The 17,308-nt window shown below is 36.8% G+C and overlaps 1 protein-coding gene and 1 non-coding gene across 2 annotated transcripts; one reads left to right on the forward strand and one right to left on the reverse strand.

Moving 5' to 3' along the window:
* Positions 1-809: 809 nt before the first annotated feature.
* LOC141593647 (small nucleolar RNA R71) lies at positions 810-916 on the forward strand. Its single transcript, XR_012521721.1, has one exon. It is a non-coding gene; the product is annotated as a small nucleolar RNA R71 (small nucleolar RNA).
* Positions 917-15,905: 14,989 nt separating this feature from the next.
* On the reverse strand, positions 15,906-16,720 carry LOC141593157 (uncharacterized). The gene is made up of 3 exons (XM_074414111.1): positions 16,658-16,720; positions 16,327-16,555; positions 15,906-16,204 (listed from the first exon to the last, which is right to left on the reverse strand). Exons 1-3 carry the CDS (start codon positions 16,718-16,720, stop codon positions 15,906-15,908), a joined length of 591 nt encoding a protein of 196 aa, XP_074270212.1.
* Between the last annotated feature and the right edge of the window lie 588 nt (positions 16,721-17,308).

Raw genomic sequence — 17,308 nt, forward strand, 5'->3', positions numbered from 1 at the left:
TTTTGTCTTTGAGAGCTCGAAGATGCTAATTGAGTCATTTGGGTTTCCAACATTTTTGTGTAGGCTAGGATGTTGTTGATGGTGATGTCTTTTGCTTGGCTATCTTTTTTGCATTTGAGTGAAAATTCTTGTTGGTTCTTTTGCATTTGGAGGACCGCTTTTTGAACATCAAAACCTTGGTTATTTGATTGAGTGTATGGAGTTTGATTTTGGTAACCTTGGTTTTGGTTGTAAAAGAGTCTTTGATTTTGGTTTCTCATTGGAGGTGGGGTGTATGTTGTTTGAGGGTTTTGAACATTTTGGCTTTTGTATGAGAGATTTGGATGGAATTTGGTGTTTTCATTGTAATAGTTGGAATAAGGGGTACCACTCTTGTATACTTGAAAAGCATTCACTTGCTCACTTGTTCCCCTACTTTCACTTTGTACATGTCCCAAAGTTCCACAATTCTCACATATTCCACTTGGAATTGATGAAGATGCCACCATGGTATTAACATGTTGCTTTGGTGATTTGGAGGCTTCTTCAAGTTTAGCCATAGCCTTCTCAAACTTCAAGTTGATGGTATCAATATGAGCACTAAGTTGGGCACCCAATTGAGTAATAGAGTCCACTTCATGATTTCCTTCTCTAGTAGCCTTTCGAGGTCTACTATATATTGTGAGTTATGGACCACCATTTCCTCAATCTTGTTCCATGTTTGATTATCGTCAACTTCGGTGAACATACCATTTGATCCCATGTTGAGAATGTTTCGGGAGTCTTCATAAAGACCATTCCAAAATTGTTGTACCAAGAACCACTCGCTAAGTCCATGATGAGGACATGAGCGACAAGTTCCTTTGAATCGCTCCCAAGCTTCATACAAAGATTCTTCGTCCCTTTGTTTAAATCCAGTGATTTGGGCTCTTAGCATGTCAGTCTTTTCCGGAGGGTAGAACATTTTGTAGAAAGCAAGAGCCAATTTCTTCCAAGATACGATACCGAGAGTAGCTTTATCAAGGCTCTTTAACCATTGTTTCGCGGTAGCAATCAAAGAAAAAGGAAATAAGACCCATCGAATTTGGTCTTGAGTCACTCCGATTTGTGAAATCACATCACAATAGTCACAAAAAGTCTCCATGTGAGAATGAGGGTCTTCACTTGGCATCCCCCCAAATTGGCTTCTTTCAACTAATTGGATAACTGCGGATTTTGTAATGAAATTTCCGGTCAAGTGTTGTGGTGTGGGAGTACCATTCGGTAGGTTCTCCTCAGTTGGTACGAAATGTGATGTAAACTTAGGCATTGTGGGTTTATTTTGTGTTGGGTTCTCTTCACCTTCTCTTACAAAAGGGTTGATGAATTCAATAGTATTTGGATGAATATCTACAACCTCACCAATACCTCTCAAAGTATTTCTAGCAAGTCTTCTATTGGTTGTCAAAGTTCTTTCAATTTCGTGATCAATGGGTAACAAGTTACCTTGTGATCTTCTAGACATGCAAAATATCAAACAACTCGAAAATAATTAGAATAAACCTTGAGGAGTTTTACTTTCCCAAGGCAAATAAAGACACAACTAATAACAATTTAAGAAAATCAAATCAAGTTAACACCGTCCCCGGCAACGGCGCCATTTTTGGTCGGCCTATCGTTTTCGGTTACTTTTCGTTAGGAGCACCTAGATCAAAACAATATTTATAACTTCATAAAATCTCTACTATTAGTAAAGAGGTAAGTAAAGGTCGGATCCCAAGGGACGGGTATTGATGTAGGATTTTCGATTGCAAGTAGTGGTGTCTAAGGGTGTCACAATTTGGATTGAGATAAGAAGATCACTAAACTAAATAACAATGTAAATAAACAAGCAAGATGATTAAAATGAGATGTAAGCAAATGATTAAAAGCACTAGCGTGTCATGGGTTCATAGGGGATTCATGGCATTTGATCATACAAACATGTTTTCAACTAGATGCAAGCAATTATTGTTGTGATGGGATCGAGTTAGTGTATATCTTACAATCTTTAGGAAGATTTGGGACCCGGAGCCGAATCAATTAGATTGTACAACACCTACAAGTCGACTTAATCCTCTCTATCCAACTATATGCATGGTCTAATGAGACTCGAGTTGGTTTATGTCTTACAAGCCTCATTGAAAAGATAAGTGATAGGTAAAAAAATGCAAGGATTCATAGGCTCGCATTTCATCAAATAACACATGTGCATAAGTTGAAATCACAACAAGCAAGCAAATTAATTATGAAAGCATATTAGATTAAGCATGAATCAATCCCCATGTTGGTTTCCCCTAATTCCTCATTAACCCTATCTAAGAAGACTACTCACTAATTATCAAATTTAACATGCTAACAAGATTGTCAATAATACTAGCAAGACAAACCCTGATGAATGAATGAAGAAGATTAACAATAATTAAAAAGGGATTAAGAGAATTATACCTAATAATGATTCCAAAATAATAAGCAAAGAATAATAGAAGTACTTGATGAATGATTGGAAGGTTATCAATCCTCCAAATAAACCCCAAATAATCTTCAATTACCCAAAATAAATGATGAACAATAGAAAAATTAAGGAAATGAGATTTGTATTAATGCTTAATTAAAAGTTGATTACAAGATTAAAATGAGATTAAGATTTCATAAGAAGAACATCATAATCTAATTAGTAGAATGAGGTATTTATACTAAGGATTAGGTACATAAATTAGGGTTACTAAGGGCTTCAATGACGATTAAGACCCTTAAGAAAAGATTGAGGAAATGCTCCTCTCGAAGAAGATGCTCATCTCCGCTTCGCTAGTCTCCGTAAAATATGCGCATCCCGAGCGGACCAAGGGAGAGGAGGTGTTGCACTGGGAAGGAATCCGAGCGGCCTGGAGGATTGAACGGGCAGATTGTGGAGGGTCAGGACGAGCGGACTGGCTAAGGGACGCTCGGATTGTAGCCAGCCAGGACGCTCGTCTCGTGGCTGAGACGCCCGGATTGTAGCTCAGCAAGCTTCTTCTTCTTTTCTTCTTTCAACAATCCTCATGGATCTTGTTGGGGATGCAAGGATCTTCTCATCATTGCCCATTTACTTCATTATTTACATAGGCCTTCTAGTCTTGTCTTCACTTTGATGCTTGGTCATTAGATTCGATCAATTTAGTTCCATTTTGCCATGAAAATGCAAGGTTTGCACTCCTCTCCTACCAAGGAAACAAAACCACAAAGAATATGCAAAACGAAAGACTAAAGATAGTAAATGACCCAATTATGCACTAAAAAGCATAAGAACGAGGCTAATTCGGGTACTAAATATGCTCAAATATTGGTCACATCATTTATATAAACACGGGCATGGTGGATTGATTCAACCCATATTTATATAAATTTGGTGAGTCAACAATTTTGACTGATTCAACTATTAGAACTCTTGGTTGACGAATTTTCTTAAAATCTATCTTCTAGCCCCACAATTAAATATGGGCACGGTGGACCGATTCAAACCATTTTAATCCCGTTGAGTCCAACCAATTTTCACGCGTAATAACCTTTATTACCCTACTTACCCAACGTAAAAAGAGAATACCTCGGTGATCCGAAACTACCTGTAATGAAGAAGGGATTCATAGGTGCTATTATTTGGTAAGGCTAATATCAATTTTCATAAAAGGTGAGAGATCTTATTAATTTAATTGTCTATCACTTTTAAGTGAACTAACTTGGTGAATGCTAGACAATTAAATCGATAACAACAACAAAAATAAAACATGTAGTGACGATTTGGCATGGATGCATAAAAATAAAACAACAAATCCTAATATGGCCACCTAGTTAATCTAATTAAATAAACTATTACACTTCGGAAACCAACTCCGTGGTCCCTTGAATCTTCATAAAATTGGCCTCATTCTTTAGGATTTCGGAACGCCTTTCCGAAAACACCGTCTTCATGAAAACTCCATCGATAGATGCTTCATTTAACTACTAATAATTAAATTACCTAGCAATTTCCTATTATACAATTTGTAATTAAAAAAAATATTAATTAATTACAAATTGGACGATGCAAAATCGCAATAAATTACAAAACAAGTCGATATTCCCTTACATTACGGGAAATACCAACTTCTACCGATGGCCATATTAGGTAAAATTACATAATTGAAATATTAAAACCATTCATATATAAGAATAAAAATGCATTATGTAAAATATCATGCCAAATCGTCTAACTTACCAACAACGATCAATTGAGCATGTAAGCCGGAATTTTTACCATTAAAAATTCATAATCATTTCTTAAAACAATTTTAAGATTTAGTTATCATACTAATCTGGTCTAAAATTAAAATAATTATTCTCACTAATTATCTTGAAATAATATGGTTTTAAAACATAAATTATAGCAAAAGACATAATAATTCACAATTATTATGGAAAAAACTCCATTTAATTAAAATATTTAGGAAAAATTAAATTTTAAGGTTTTTTACATTCTAGTCTTTCACCAAAATGACATGCATGTAAAAATATTTGGTTTTAAATTTATTTAAATCAATTTTACAATTTTCTCGATAAAACGGCAATTTTTACGATTTAATTCTAAATCAAATCATAAAAATTGAAACGACTTTAAAATAAAATTTTTACATTTTGGAACGATTTCCAGAAGCTAAAAATCTAATAATTTCGAGCCCAAAAATTAAATCAATAGTTATTTGTAAAATAACCATTATTTATCAATTTTTATCAAATAAAAATCAATAAACTACCTAAATTAATCACATTAATTTAAAATTTCTATTTTTCATAAATATAACATAAATGTGGTTATTTCTAAATAAATATGCATAAAATTAACTTGCAACATAATTAAATTAACGCTTAATTAATTTTAATGCATTTTAACTCAATTTTATGCCATTTTAAGTCATAAAATGTGATTAAATATTAAAAAACTATAAATTTCGATCCATGTAATTTTAAGACCAGATTTTTTACATGCAAGACCATATTTTGTGATAAAACTAATTTTAACAACAAAATATCAAATTTTATTAATGTATCTCATAAATTCATAAAATCGTCTTATGACTACATGCATGCATGTAACAATACTTTCATACCACTTGTTAGTTATTAGACCATATTATACTCATCTTATGACAATAAAATTACTAGCTAATTTTATGTAATGGTCTAATCTACATGCATGCAAAGAATAAGAATGAAAAGTTCCTTATATTGTTAATGGAAATATTTGGGCACAACTCAAGGACTCCTTCCTTCATGTTGCTCTTGAGCTTATGCTATGAGGATGATCCTCCAATACCCAAATCACCAAGTAAGGTGATCTCCATTGGATGCACCCAAGACCATCCTAAAATACTACTAAAATTATTAACTAGATAAAAGTAGTAGTAAGCCTGTAATATGTAATATTATTACAATAATAATATTAGATGATGTATATTATTATTTGTAAATTTTATTTTGATTATTTGATCAACAACTTGATCAAGTTTTGGTGAGGAAAAATGAAGAAAATAAGTCTCCTTTTTCTACTCAACAAAAACAAGCCAAGAGAGTAAAAATGGACAAATTTTTGACTTAAAAATTCACCCATGCAAATGTGTAAGATGAGGTATATATAGGCCTCTCAAATGTATAGAAATGAGAGGAACATCTCATGTGAATTATGTCACAAAATATGGACAAGTGGAGGTCATGTTGGACTTAATAAAACCGGTCCACATGTATCAGCTGGACCATTTTGATTTTCGACATTTGTCCCACAAATGCTTAGAAGTCTTATATTTAATTATTTTATATAATTAATTATTAATTTGATCATTTAACACTTAAATAATACAAATTAACAACTAAAAACTACTTAACTATCATGTAGTAATTGGACCATTTTATCAATATAAAACGTATCTTATGACCCTTATTAGCAAATTTTACAACCTCTTGTAAATTTAAATAGCTAATCACCTTTACTTAAAAACTTATACACATATCGTATAAATTTAATTAACTATTAATTATTAAATTTCAATTAACATTTATTAATTAATTATCGAATAATTAAATAATAAATCTCCTTGGCCTGAGTTCGTAACTCGTCATCAAATAATACATTCACTTGAGTTATTAAAAGTCAATTAATACAAGGACTTAATTAATTTTTATCTCATACAAATAATTAGTTTTTCCATTTGGGCATCATCCTATAGGTGTGACCTAAAGCGATCAGTTGATCACCGCCGTAACACGACAGTAATGTCAAACTCTAGTCAGCCAATCATTACCGATTAACGATGACCAGCTGACAAATAAATAATATAAATCCCTGATATTCCTTTTAGGAGATTTAATATGTAAACACACTTATTGTGGAGGACACTACTCCAACAATAGCCTCCTCCAGTAATCGCTTTATCATCATGTTTGACGTCGCCTTATTTGTTCGCTTGTTGTAGTGTTGGAAATAGGGGCTTTTTTAGCCATATAAAATATTCCAATTGTCCCACATTGGTGAGAAAAAGAGTGTTTGATGTGTTTATATATGTCCACACTCCTTACCATATCACTAGTGGGTAAAGGGAGCCTTTTGTAGAGGCATTACGACGTGCTTAATTCAGCTCGGACACGCGCGCGCGCCGTGCCCGAGCCCGGCCCGGCCTGGATCCGGATTCGTGATTCGGGATTTGGCAATCGCCTGCGGCGAGCCGTGCCTCTCTTTTTGGGCCGGATCCGAGCTGTGTTGTGGGTTAGTCAAACTGACTGTTAGTGGGGAGAGTCTTACTCCCACTAACTCGGATTTTAGGTTGAGTTTCAGGAGTCGGTTTTGGCTCCTGTAACTGCTCCCTTTTCACTATAAATTTGAGCCTCTCTGCAGCATTTCAACATACAAAAACAACACTTCACTGTCTCTTCTCCGTTTCTCATCTTTTATCCTCTTAATATTTCTGGGTAAAAATTAAGGTCGTTCCAGGCCTATCGGTCTTGAATGGGCATGTCTGAAAGGCGGCAGTAGTGTAATCCTTCGGAAACTACCGGTCATTTGTTGATTGCCATCACGGTCATACCGGAAATAGTTTTCAAGGCAGTGGTTTTCTTCCACGTCACTACTTCTCTCGTTCGGTAGTTCTGATCTTTTCATTGTTACTGCACTTTTCGTATAACAATTTGAAAACTGTTACTGTTGCTGTAAAAATGTCGTCTGTTTTAACAAAGACTCTTCCTGATCTGACTAAACTTGAGAAACTAGACGGTCATAACTATAAGCGTTGGTCACAGAAACTGCTGATGTTCTTTGAACAATTAGAAATTGATTAGGTGCTGCTTAGTGACCCTCCTGCTCCTATTAAAGAAGCAGCTACTGCTGCGTCTGTTGAGGAAACTCCCCCTGTTATATCTGTTGTTAAGTCAAACGAAGAGGATATTAAGAAATTTGATAAAGACAATAAGACTGTTAGATGTCATCTACTAAACAACATGACTAACACCCTTTTTGACCTATTTATGGTTCATAAATCTTTCAAACTGATATGGGAGTCCTTAGAGGCTAAGAATGAGGCTGATGATGCTGGGAAAAAGAAATATGTTGTGGGTAAGTTGCTGGAATTTCAGATGGCTGACGGGAAACCTATTACGGAATAAGTTCATATCTTTGAGAATCTATGTGCTGATGTTGTTAATACGGGTATGAAATTAGATGACATTTTCGTGGCTAATGTACTGTTAGAAAAATTCCCTCCCTCCTGGTCTGACTATAGGAACCACCTTAAGCATAAGAAAAAAAAACCTGTCTCTCCAATAACTAGTAGAAAACATGAGGACCGAAAAGGCAAATCGTCTTAAAGACAAACTTGTTAGTCTATCTGTGAATGCTTCACTTGCTGCTGTTAAAGCTAATCTAGTTGAGTCTAGTGGTCCGTCTAAATGCTGAGAAGTTCAAGGGTAAAGGTAACGCAAAAGTTGGTCAGGGTAAGAACCAGGGTCCTGTTAAGAAGAATGGTCCAGGGAAGCATATCAAACCTGTAACTAAGATTCAGAAACCAAAGGGTCCCATTGATTGATATGTCTGTGGCAAAACTGGTCACAAAGCCTACCAGTGCACTGAAAAGAAAACTGCTGAAGCCAATAATGTTGTGACTGATGATGTCATTGCTGCTATGGTTGGGGAAGCGAATCTGGTGGGTAATGCTGCTGAATGGGTCTTAGATATTGGTGCTTCTAGACACCTCAGTGCTGATAATGGGTTATTTGCTGAGTTCGAGGAGGTAGCTGATGGGGAATGTGTCTACATGAGTAATTCTTCATCTACAATGATCACAGGCAAAGGCAAGATATTTCTCAAACTCACCACGGAGAAAACACTTGCTCTCACTAATGTTTTGTTTGTACCCTCATTGCGTCAAAACCTCGTGTCTGGTGCCTTATTGAACAAAGCTGGTTTGAAACTTGTTTTTGAGCCTAACAAGGTTGTAATGCCGCGTAATGGGGAATTTGTGGGCAAGGGTTATCTTTCTGGGGTCTTTTTGTATTGAACACTGATTCAATTTTTAATAATATTGCATCTACTTCTACTTATATCGCTGAGTCTATTGATGTTTGGAATGGTAGATTAGGTCATGTGAATGTTGACTATATTAAAAAACTTAGAACTATGAGTTTAATTCCAAGTTTATCGAGTCAAGAATTCTCTAAATGTGCTAGCTGTGTTGAGGCTAAATTCACAAAGAAACCTAGTAAACCTGTTATAACTAGGAATACGAGTCTTCCTGAGTTAATTCACACCGACCTACCTGACTTCAAAAATGTGGCAAACAGAGGTGGAAAGAATTATTATGTCACCTTTATAGACGACTATTCAAGGTACACCCGAGAATATTTTCTTAAAACTAAAGATGAAGCAGAACAATCGTCTATAAACTTTAAAAATGAAGTCGAAAATCAACTCGACAGAAAAATTAAAAGGGTAAGGTCTGATAGAGGTGGTGAGTATAAGTCTAGTTATTTAGCCGACTTTTATGTTGTTAACGGTTTAATACATAAGACTAGTCCACCTTACTTACCTCAGTCTAACGGTGTAGCTGAACGTAAAAATAGAACCTTAAAAGAGATGATGAATACTATGCTTTTAAGTTCTGGCCTGTCTGACGACATGTGGGGGAAGCAATTCTTTCTGCTTGACATATTCTTAATCATGTATCTCATAAGAAACTTGACAAGACACCCTACGAGATTTGGAAGGGCTATCCTCCTAACCTGAGTTACCTTAGGATATGGGGGTTTTTGGCTAAAGTGGGCTTACCTGACATTAGGATACCTACCGTTGGACCAATGACCTATGATTGTGTTTTTATAGGTTATGCTCAAAATAGTTCTGCTTATAGATTCATATCTTTGAGTGATCGTCCTATAACCGAGGCTGGAGGTGCTGTGTTTTTTGAGCATATTTTTCCATTACAGAAGAATGTAGATTCACCTCCTAGTTTACCTGTTACATCTAATGATATCTCTTCACATGCTAGTAGTAGCACTTCTATTAATCATATTGCTGAACCTAGAAGGACTATGAAACCTAGATGTCCAAAGAACTTTGGAGCTGACTTTGTTTCAACTTTGCTGTCTGAACATGGATACAATATTTGTGCTAGTGATGAATTTCTTTCAGCTTTTTTAATAAAAGATAACCTAAAAACGTATAGTGGGGCAATGAAATCCATTGATGCTAACTTTTGGAAAGATGCTATTAAAAGTGAACTTGATTCTATTGTGTCTAATCAGACTTGGGAGTTGACTGATTTACCTAAAGGTAGTAAACCTATTATGAGTAAATGGATCTTTAAAAATAAAGTGAGACCTGACGATACAATAGAAAGGTTCAAATCTAGACTTGTGGTTAAAGGTTTTATACAAAAGAAAGATATTGATTATTTTCATACTTATTCACCTGTGACCAAAATTTCGGCTATTAGAACTCTTGTCGCCTTAGCTGCTATTCATAACCTTTTTATACATCAGATGGATGTTAAAACTGCCTTTTTGAATAGTGAGCTAAGGGAAGATATTTATATGTCGCAACCTGAAGGGTTTGTGTTAAAGGGTCAAGAGAATAAGGTGTGTAAACTGAATAAATCACTATATGGTCTAAAACAAGCACCTAAACAGTGGTATGAGAAATTTAACAACACTTTGGTAAGTAATGGCTATATGGTAAACAATTCTGATTCATGTGTTTATTCAAAGTAATAGAATCTGATTGTGTGCTTATATGCCTTTATATTGATGACATGTTAATACTTGGTAATAATTTGGAGGTAATAATTAAAACCAAAGAATTTTTGTCATCAGAATTTGAGATGAAGGACTTAGGAAAAGCTCATGTAATCCTAGGAGTTAAGGTTATTCAAAACTCTATAGGAATTTTTTTAAGTTAATCTCATTATGTGAAAAAAGTGTTGAAAAAGTTTAACTGCTTTTATGATGTGCCTGGTAGGACACCCTACGATGCTAGTATACATTTATGTAAAAACTTGGGTAAGAGTGTATCCCAAGAAGACTATGCTAAAATCCTAGGTAGTGTGATGTTTCTTATGAACTGTACTCGACCAGATATGCAGTTAGTAGACTGAGTGGTTATACACATAACCCTAGTAGTGAACATTGGAATTCTCTTCGTCATTTACTAAAATACCTAAAAGGAACAGTTGACCGTTGCTTGCATTATAGTAAATTTCCTGCTGTGTTAGAAGGATATTGTGATGCAAATTGGGTTTCAGGTAACGATGAGATTTGTTCTACTAGTGGTTATGTCTTCACCATGAGTGGAGGTGCTATATCGTGGAAGTCTACTAAACAAACTTGTATTGCACGCTCTACCATGGAGTCGGTGTTCATAGCTCTTGAGTTGGCAGGACAAGAGGCTGATTAGTTGAAAAACTTATTTGCAGATGTACCAGTGTGGGGAGGTCGGCAAACACCGGTCTCCTTATATTGTGACTCACAAGCAGCTATTGGTGCTGCTAAGAATAGTGTATATAATACGAAGAAACGACACATTCGAATCAGGCACACTGCAGTTAGACAACTCCTTGAAAAGGGAGTCATCGCTTTGGACTATGTGAAGTCCGAAAGCAATCATGCTGATCCTTTTACTAAAGGGTTGACTAGGAGACTAGTCATTAAAACGTCGAGGGGAATGGGGCTTAAGTCCTTAAGTCAAGAGTGACTAGGCCTAATGTCTGTATTCCTATGGCGTTATATGATTCATAGCCTTAAATGGCGATGCTTTTGAGACGCACTTGATGAATCATATACAAGGATGGACATATGACATTAATGGCTTATGCAAGAAGTGTTATTGAGAAGCACTTGAGTCACCTACGCAGGTGTGATGATCATAAGACTATGAGAAGTCTTGTGAACACATCTGTTAGTACCAAGGTAAACGCATAGCTCTAAAAGAGAGCGTTGCACTTTGAAATCGCGGGATGATCTTAATTATGAAGGTATGATATGTGTTGTGGGGGGTATCGACCGAAGCTCAGCTAGGAATTCAAATCGCAAGATATTCACTCGCAATAAGTAAGTTGTTTCCTCATCTCATTAAAGTGTCAATTCAAATCGCAAGATATTTATACCTAAGTATCCAATCCTTCTTTTATCCAGGAATTTTTTTTCTTTATCTCTGGTCCCCCTAGTGGAGGATTGTTGGAAATAGGGGCTTTTTTATCCATGTAAAATGTTCCAATCGTTCCACATTGGTGAGGAAAAGAGTGTTTATATATGTCCACACTCCTTACCATATCACTAGTGGGTAAAGGGAGCCTTTTGTAGAGGCTTTGCGAGGTGCTTAATTCAGCTCGCCCACGCGCCGTGCCCGTGCCCGGCCAGGCCCGGATCCGGATTCGTGATTTTGGATTAGGGATTTGGCAATCGCCTGCAGCAGGCTGTGCCTACCTTTTTGGGCCGGATCCAAGCTGTGTTGTGGGCTTTGTTTTGTGTTTGTTAGCAGATTTGAAAAGGTCAGTCAAACTGACTGTTAGTGGGGAGAGTCTTACTCCTACTAACTCGGATTTTAGGCTGAGTTTCAGGAGTCGGTTTTGGCTCCTGTAACTGCTCCTTTTTTACTATAAATTTGAGCCTCTCTGCAGCATTTCAACATACAAAAACAACACTCTGCCTCTTCTCCGTTTCTCATATTTTCTCCTCTCAATATCTCTGGGTAAAGATTAAGGTCGTTCCTGGCCTATCGGTCTTTAGTGGGCAAGTCTGAAAGGCGGCAGTAGTGTAATCCTTGGGGAACTACTGGTCATTTGCTGATCGCTACCACGGTCGTACCAGAAATAATTTTCAAGACAGTTGTTCTCTTCCACGTCACTACTTCTCTCGTTCGGTATTTATGATCTTTTTATTGTTACTGCACTTTCCGTATAACATGTAGTACTCAAATAATTTGACCGTATCCATCAAATTTGATCATTGCATTGCTTTGACTTGAGGAATTTTTCACTACTGAAATATCCTTTTGAGGCTTTACGTGTTTTGCGAACTCCTGACCATTTCTTTGTTTGGTTCATTTGTATGACAAATTATTCGTCAATGTTGAACCTTGATTGATCTCGTGATCCTCGTCTCAACTGCATTTTTTAATTTTGTACTCTGTATTTCTTTTTTGATCAAACTGAACTTTTAATGAGCAAACTTGCATTATTGTTCTCATATTTGACTTCATTTTGATGTAGAGCTGCTATTATCATTTCTTACGCATAAAGCTTGCGAAGATTAATTTGAACGAAGGCTTCGGTATCTTGATCGTGAATCTCTAGTTTTTTTCTTCTTGAATGAAGCTAATATCTGAGCTTCAGTGACGTTTATGGATTGCAATTGCACACTTGGATTCGGGGAGCTGTGCAGGTGCAGTTAGCTACTTCAAGTTCCTCACCACAATTTATTTAAGAATAGGAGGATGAAATGTATTTAAACTTCAAGAGCTACTGTCTTTTCCTCGTATCGGTTCAAAGTCGATGATTATTTGCTCTTGTTTTTACTTATGAGCGAGAGGTACCCGCTATGGTCAGATACTCCTTCGCTCGGTCATCGTTATGCTTGGCGAACTCGACACTTCGACCCGGTGTTGGCTTATCGCAGTAGTTGAACAATGCGAAGATGTGGCCAAAATTGTTTTACCTTAGATTTCATCAAATACTTTGCTGATATATGCTGCTATGTTCATGGCTAACTTTGAATTTTTCTTTGTTAATTAGGTTTAGGTGTATCTCGAAATTGGACTGATGAATTAAGTTATCTTTTCTTCGTCACAAAAACACAGTTTTTTTTTTGCTGTGAGACAATTTGGCCCCTTCTTTTTTTCTTTTTTTTTTTTCTTTTTTTTTGCAGGGGCGGGTATTTTGAGGAGCACCACCTCGAATTTATAAAGACGCATGTGATTATGGGAGATGGTGGAAGCCTCGCAAAGAATGTTCAACTTCATCAAGAAATTTTCAATTATTGTCAGCATTGTTCTTAGTTCTTGACATTAGAAGACTTATAAGGCTTTTCGTACCATTTGAAGGTGTTGTTGAGCTTCTTGAAGATTAATAATTTTTTTTTAAAGATTGGTCGAACTTATCAGATTATGAGGCTGTTAGAAGATCGGAAGACCATTGGAACTTCTTGAAGACATAAAGGCTGTCCAAGCATCTCGAAAAATGTCGAAGCTTTGAAGGCTATCAATCAAGCTGGTTATTTCTTCTTGTAACCGTTAGAGCTATATTGGAGATTGTATGAAGGCATAAAGCTTTCTGAAGACCATCGAGACTTTTAATCACCATTGACGCTTTCAAAGACCGAAGCCGAAGCCCTAGAAGATATGAAGACTCGAAGACGCTGAAAATATTTAGAGGAATAATGGAGCTTGAAGATTTGAAGCCTGAAGATACTCAAAAGTTATGAAGGCTCGAAGCTTGTCAACCCCTTTCAAGAATAGTTAAGCTGCTTTTGAACACTCTGGAGCGACGTTTGAACCGAGTCGTCGAAGTTGGAGGCCTTATTATTCTAGCTAGGCCATAGCATTCCAAGTATATGTGTCCGCTTGTTGAACCTGACATTTCAATAGATGAAGATTTCTTCGGACGAGTCATTTTAATTCTTACACGAGTTACCATGCAATGAACCCTCTTGGTCATTCAGTTATCATGTGAGCTATATTTCATGAAGACTTTCATCATATTCCATGTAGAGCCTGAGGCGGAGCTTTGAAGATTTTTCCTGGGAGGTCATTCAAATTCTCATATGAGCTACTATGTAATGAAACCAATGGGTCATTTTGGTTATCATATGAGCCCATGATGTTGAGCTGTCAAGCATTGAAGCATTGAAGATTTATGTGGAGAGCCGATTCGATTCTCACATGAGCTACCATGCAATGAACCCACTGGGTCATTTCGGTTAACATGTGAGCCATCATGGAGTGAGCCCATCAACCGTTGGAGATGACTACAAGCATGTTATTTCAAATCTCATATAAACTACCATGCAATGAATCCGCTGGGTCATTTCGGTTATCATATGAGTTATTATGGCTGCCGAGCTTTAGAGATTACTCAAATTTTTCAATGACCGTGAAGATTATGACATTGTGAAAACAATTTCGAAGATTCTTTGAAGTATTCTACATAATTGTTGGAAGATTCGTGAAGAGGATGGAAGTCTTGAAGACGATGGAAGTTTTAAAAAGACTATTTAAAGACTAAATCAAGCTGCCTCTTGCTTTTGAAAACCGTTTAGGCTATTTTGGAGTTCACACATGGATTTGAAGATAATTGATGCATCTTGAAGTGTCTAAATATTTGAATACTGAAGATTTGAAGGTGATTCAAGCCTCTCGAAGAGAAATGCTTCACGAAGAGTATTTGAGTCTTTCAAAGACCATTGACGCTTTTTGAAGACCGAATTATCTCATGGAGTTTCATGAAGAATTGCTGAAGACTATTATCAACGCTTCACAGAAAATGTTGATTGATGATGGTCTTAGAAAATGGCTTTTTTCAATTTTTTGTCGAGATGGTTTGCAAAAATGTTTGCTCGTAGAATGTCTTAGCTATTATTAGTTTCAATAAGATGCTCATCCTTTTATGAAAACGCCAAGCAACATTGAGTTTTTTTAGGTGAGGTACGGGGTATTGACCTACTGCTTAGCTAAGCCGCCTACATACTTTCAAAGTAAAAAAATGGTATTTCGCAAAGATCAAAGCCTACATAGTAGTGCAAAGGGAAATGGTGTTTGTTTGGAGGGATGGCTGCACTCGAGCTACATGTTCACTCAAGCTGCCTACGTACTTGCATGGTGAAAAATATGACAACTCGCAAGATCAAGCCGACGTAGTTTAATTTTTTTTTGTTTTTTTGTTTTGTTTTGAGGTATGATACCCATTGTTTTCGTGGCTACACTCAGGCTACATGTTCACTCAAGTTGCCTACGTACTTGCAAAGTAGAAATAGTACTTCACAAGATCAAGTCGAAGTTCATAGAGGCTTGCAGTTTTGACTCTTGCTTAGGATCATGGCTTGCAGTTTACGCTCTTACTTAGGAGCATGGCTTGAACTTTACGCTCCTGCTTAGGAGCATGGTGTTGCTTCAAGAGTAGTAACGTTTGAGAAATTTCCCATTTTACTGGGCCTATGAGCACACAGTCTTCATCCGCAATCTTGTATGCGCCATTTGTGTAAACTTCTTATACCACATACAGACCATCCCACTTAGAGGTAAACTTGCCAACCGGCTTGTGAGAGGTGATAAGTGGTCTTCGTATTGCAAGGACTAGGTCTCCTACTTGAAAAGAATGAGGACGTACGTTTTTATTGAATGCTCGTGACAACCTTGCTTGATAGCATTAGAGCTTCTGTTGGGCCTCTAGTCTTTTTTCATCAAGTGACTCCAACTCTGGTAAATGTACCTTGTCATTTTCATCTTCTGTAAGCTCCTCTTGAATAGAAATGCGTAAGGATGGGATCTGCATTTGTAACGGCAACACGGCCTCTACTCCATACACCAACATGTACGAGGTTGCTTGAGTAGGAGTTTTATATGTGGTACGATAGGCCCACAATGCCTCGCCAATTCTTTCATGCCAATCTAGCTTTGATTTTGCTACTACTTTTCTCAACAAGTTGCAAAGGGTTTTATTGAAGACTTCAGTCAAACCAATGCATAAGCATTGTATATTAATGACTTGTATTGTTTGAATTTAAACTTCTCTCCCAAACTTGTCATCAGATGGTTATCGAACTGTTTCCCATTATCATTTATAATACATTGTGGTACACCATATCTATATATTATTTGAGTTCGGATGAAATTCACTACATTTTCCTTCTTGACTTCCTGTAATGTGATGGCTTCTGCCCATTTTGAGAAATAGTCAGTACCAGCGAGAATATACTCTTGTCCATTAGAGGCTTTCGGAGTGAGGGGTCCTACAACGTCGAGTCCCCAAGCTTCAAAGGGCCATGAGGATACAGTTGGGTGTAATGGCTCTGGTGGCTGATGTGTGAAGTTTGCGTAGAACTGATAAGATTAACACTTTTTCACGAAATCCATGCAGTCTTGAACCATTTTTTGCCAGTAATACCCCATTCTCTTTACATGATCATAAAGTTTAGGTCCATATTGGTGAGTGCCACAAATTCCAGAATGAGATTTGTCCATTGCTTTAGTGGTTTCATCTTTATTTAGACACGTCAACCAGTGTCCTTAGAAAGAGCATCTGTAGAGCGCCCCTTTGTAATGAAGAAATTTTAGAGCACGTCGGCGTACCTCTACCTTGTGCCTGGGATCATCGAGTAATTTTTGGTGGTCCAAGAAATCGATGATATGTTGGCGCCAGTCATCTTCATCACCCGTCTAGACGCAAATCATGTTTGTTGTATCTATATCTTCTACTCTTTCAAGCAAAGATATTGCCCATCGATTGTAGACTGGCACTTGCATACATTCTTCTGCCCCCAGTGCCAACGTGGCTGCAAGGTTAGCAAGCGCGTCAGCTGATGCGTGTATTTTATATATGGTTTTTACCCTATATTTACACGCATTTGTGTGTTATTTATGTGGCAACTAGATACAAATGCCCCCGAATAGTCTACTTTGGTCTATCTTGTATTAATTGCAGGAATGAGCTAGAAGGAGCATAATCGAGCCCAAATTCATCCCGTTTGCATGTATTTTGGAGAAAGAAGAATCGGAGCCCGGAAATTGTTACCTAAGAATGTGTGAAGTGGCCTCGGAGGATGCTTTGCG

This window comes from Silene latifolia, chromosome 7 (assembly GCF_048544455.1).
Source record: "Silene latifolia isolate original U9 population chromosome 7, ASM4854445v1, whole genome shotgun sequence".
Taxonomy (NCBI): domain Eukaryota; kingdom Viridiplantae; phylum Streptophyta; class Magnoliopsida; order Caryophyllales; family Caryophyllaceae; genus Silene; species Silene latifolia.

What these genes read in the sequence shown, in the direction of transcription:
- LOC141593157 (XM_074414111.1), bottom strand. Translation starts at nt 16,720, where the DNA reads ATGGACAAATCTCATTCTGGAATTTGTGGCACTCACCAATATGGACCT. An exon ending in GACCTAAACTTTATGATCAT is followed by an intron (nt 16,556 to 16,657) that starts GTAAAGAGAATG and finishes TTCACACATCAG; the next exon opens with CCACCAGAGCCATTACACCC. An exon ending in TAGATATGGTGTACCACAAT is followed by an intron (nt 16,205 to 16,326) that starts GTATTATAAATG and finishes GTTTGACTGAAG; the next exon opens with TCTTCAATAAAACCCTTTGC.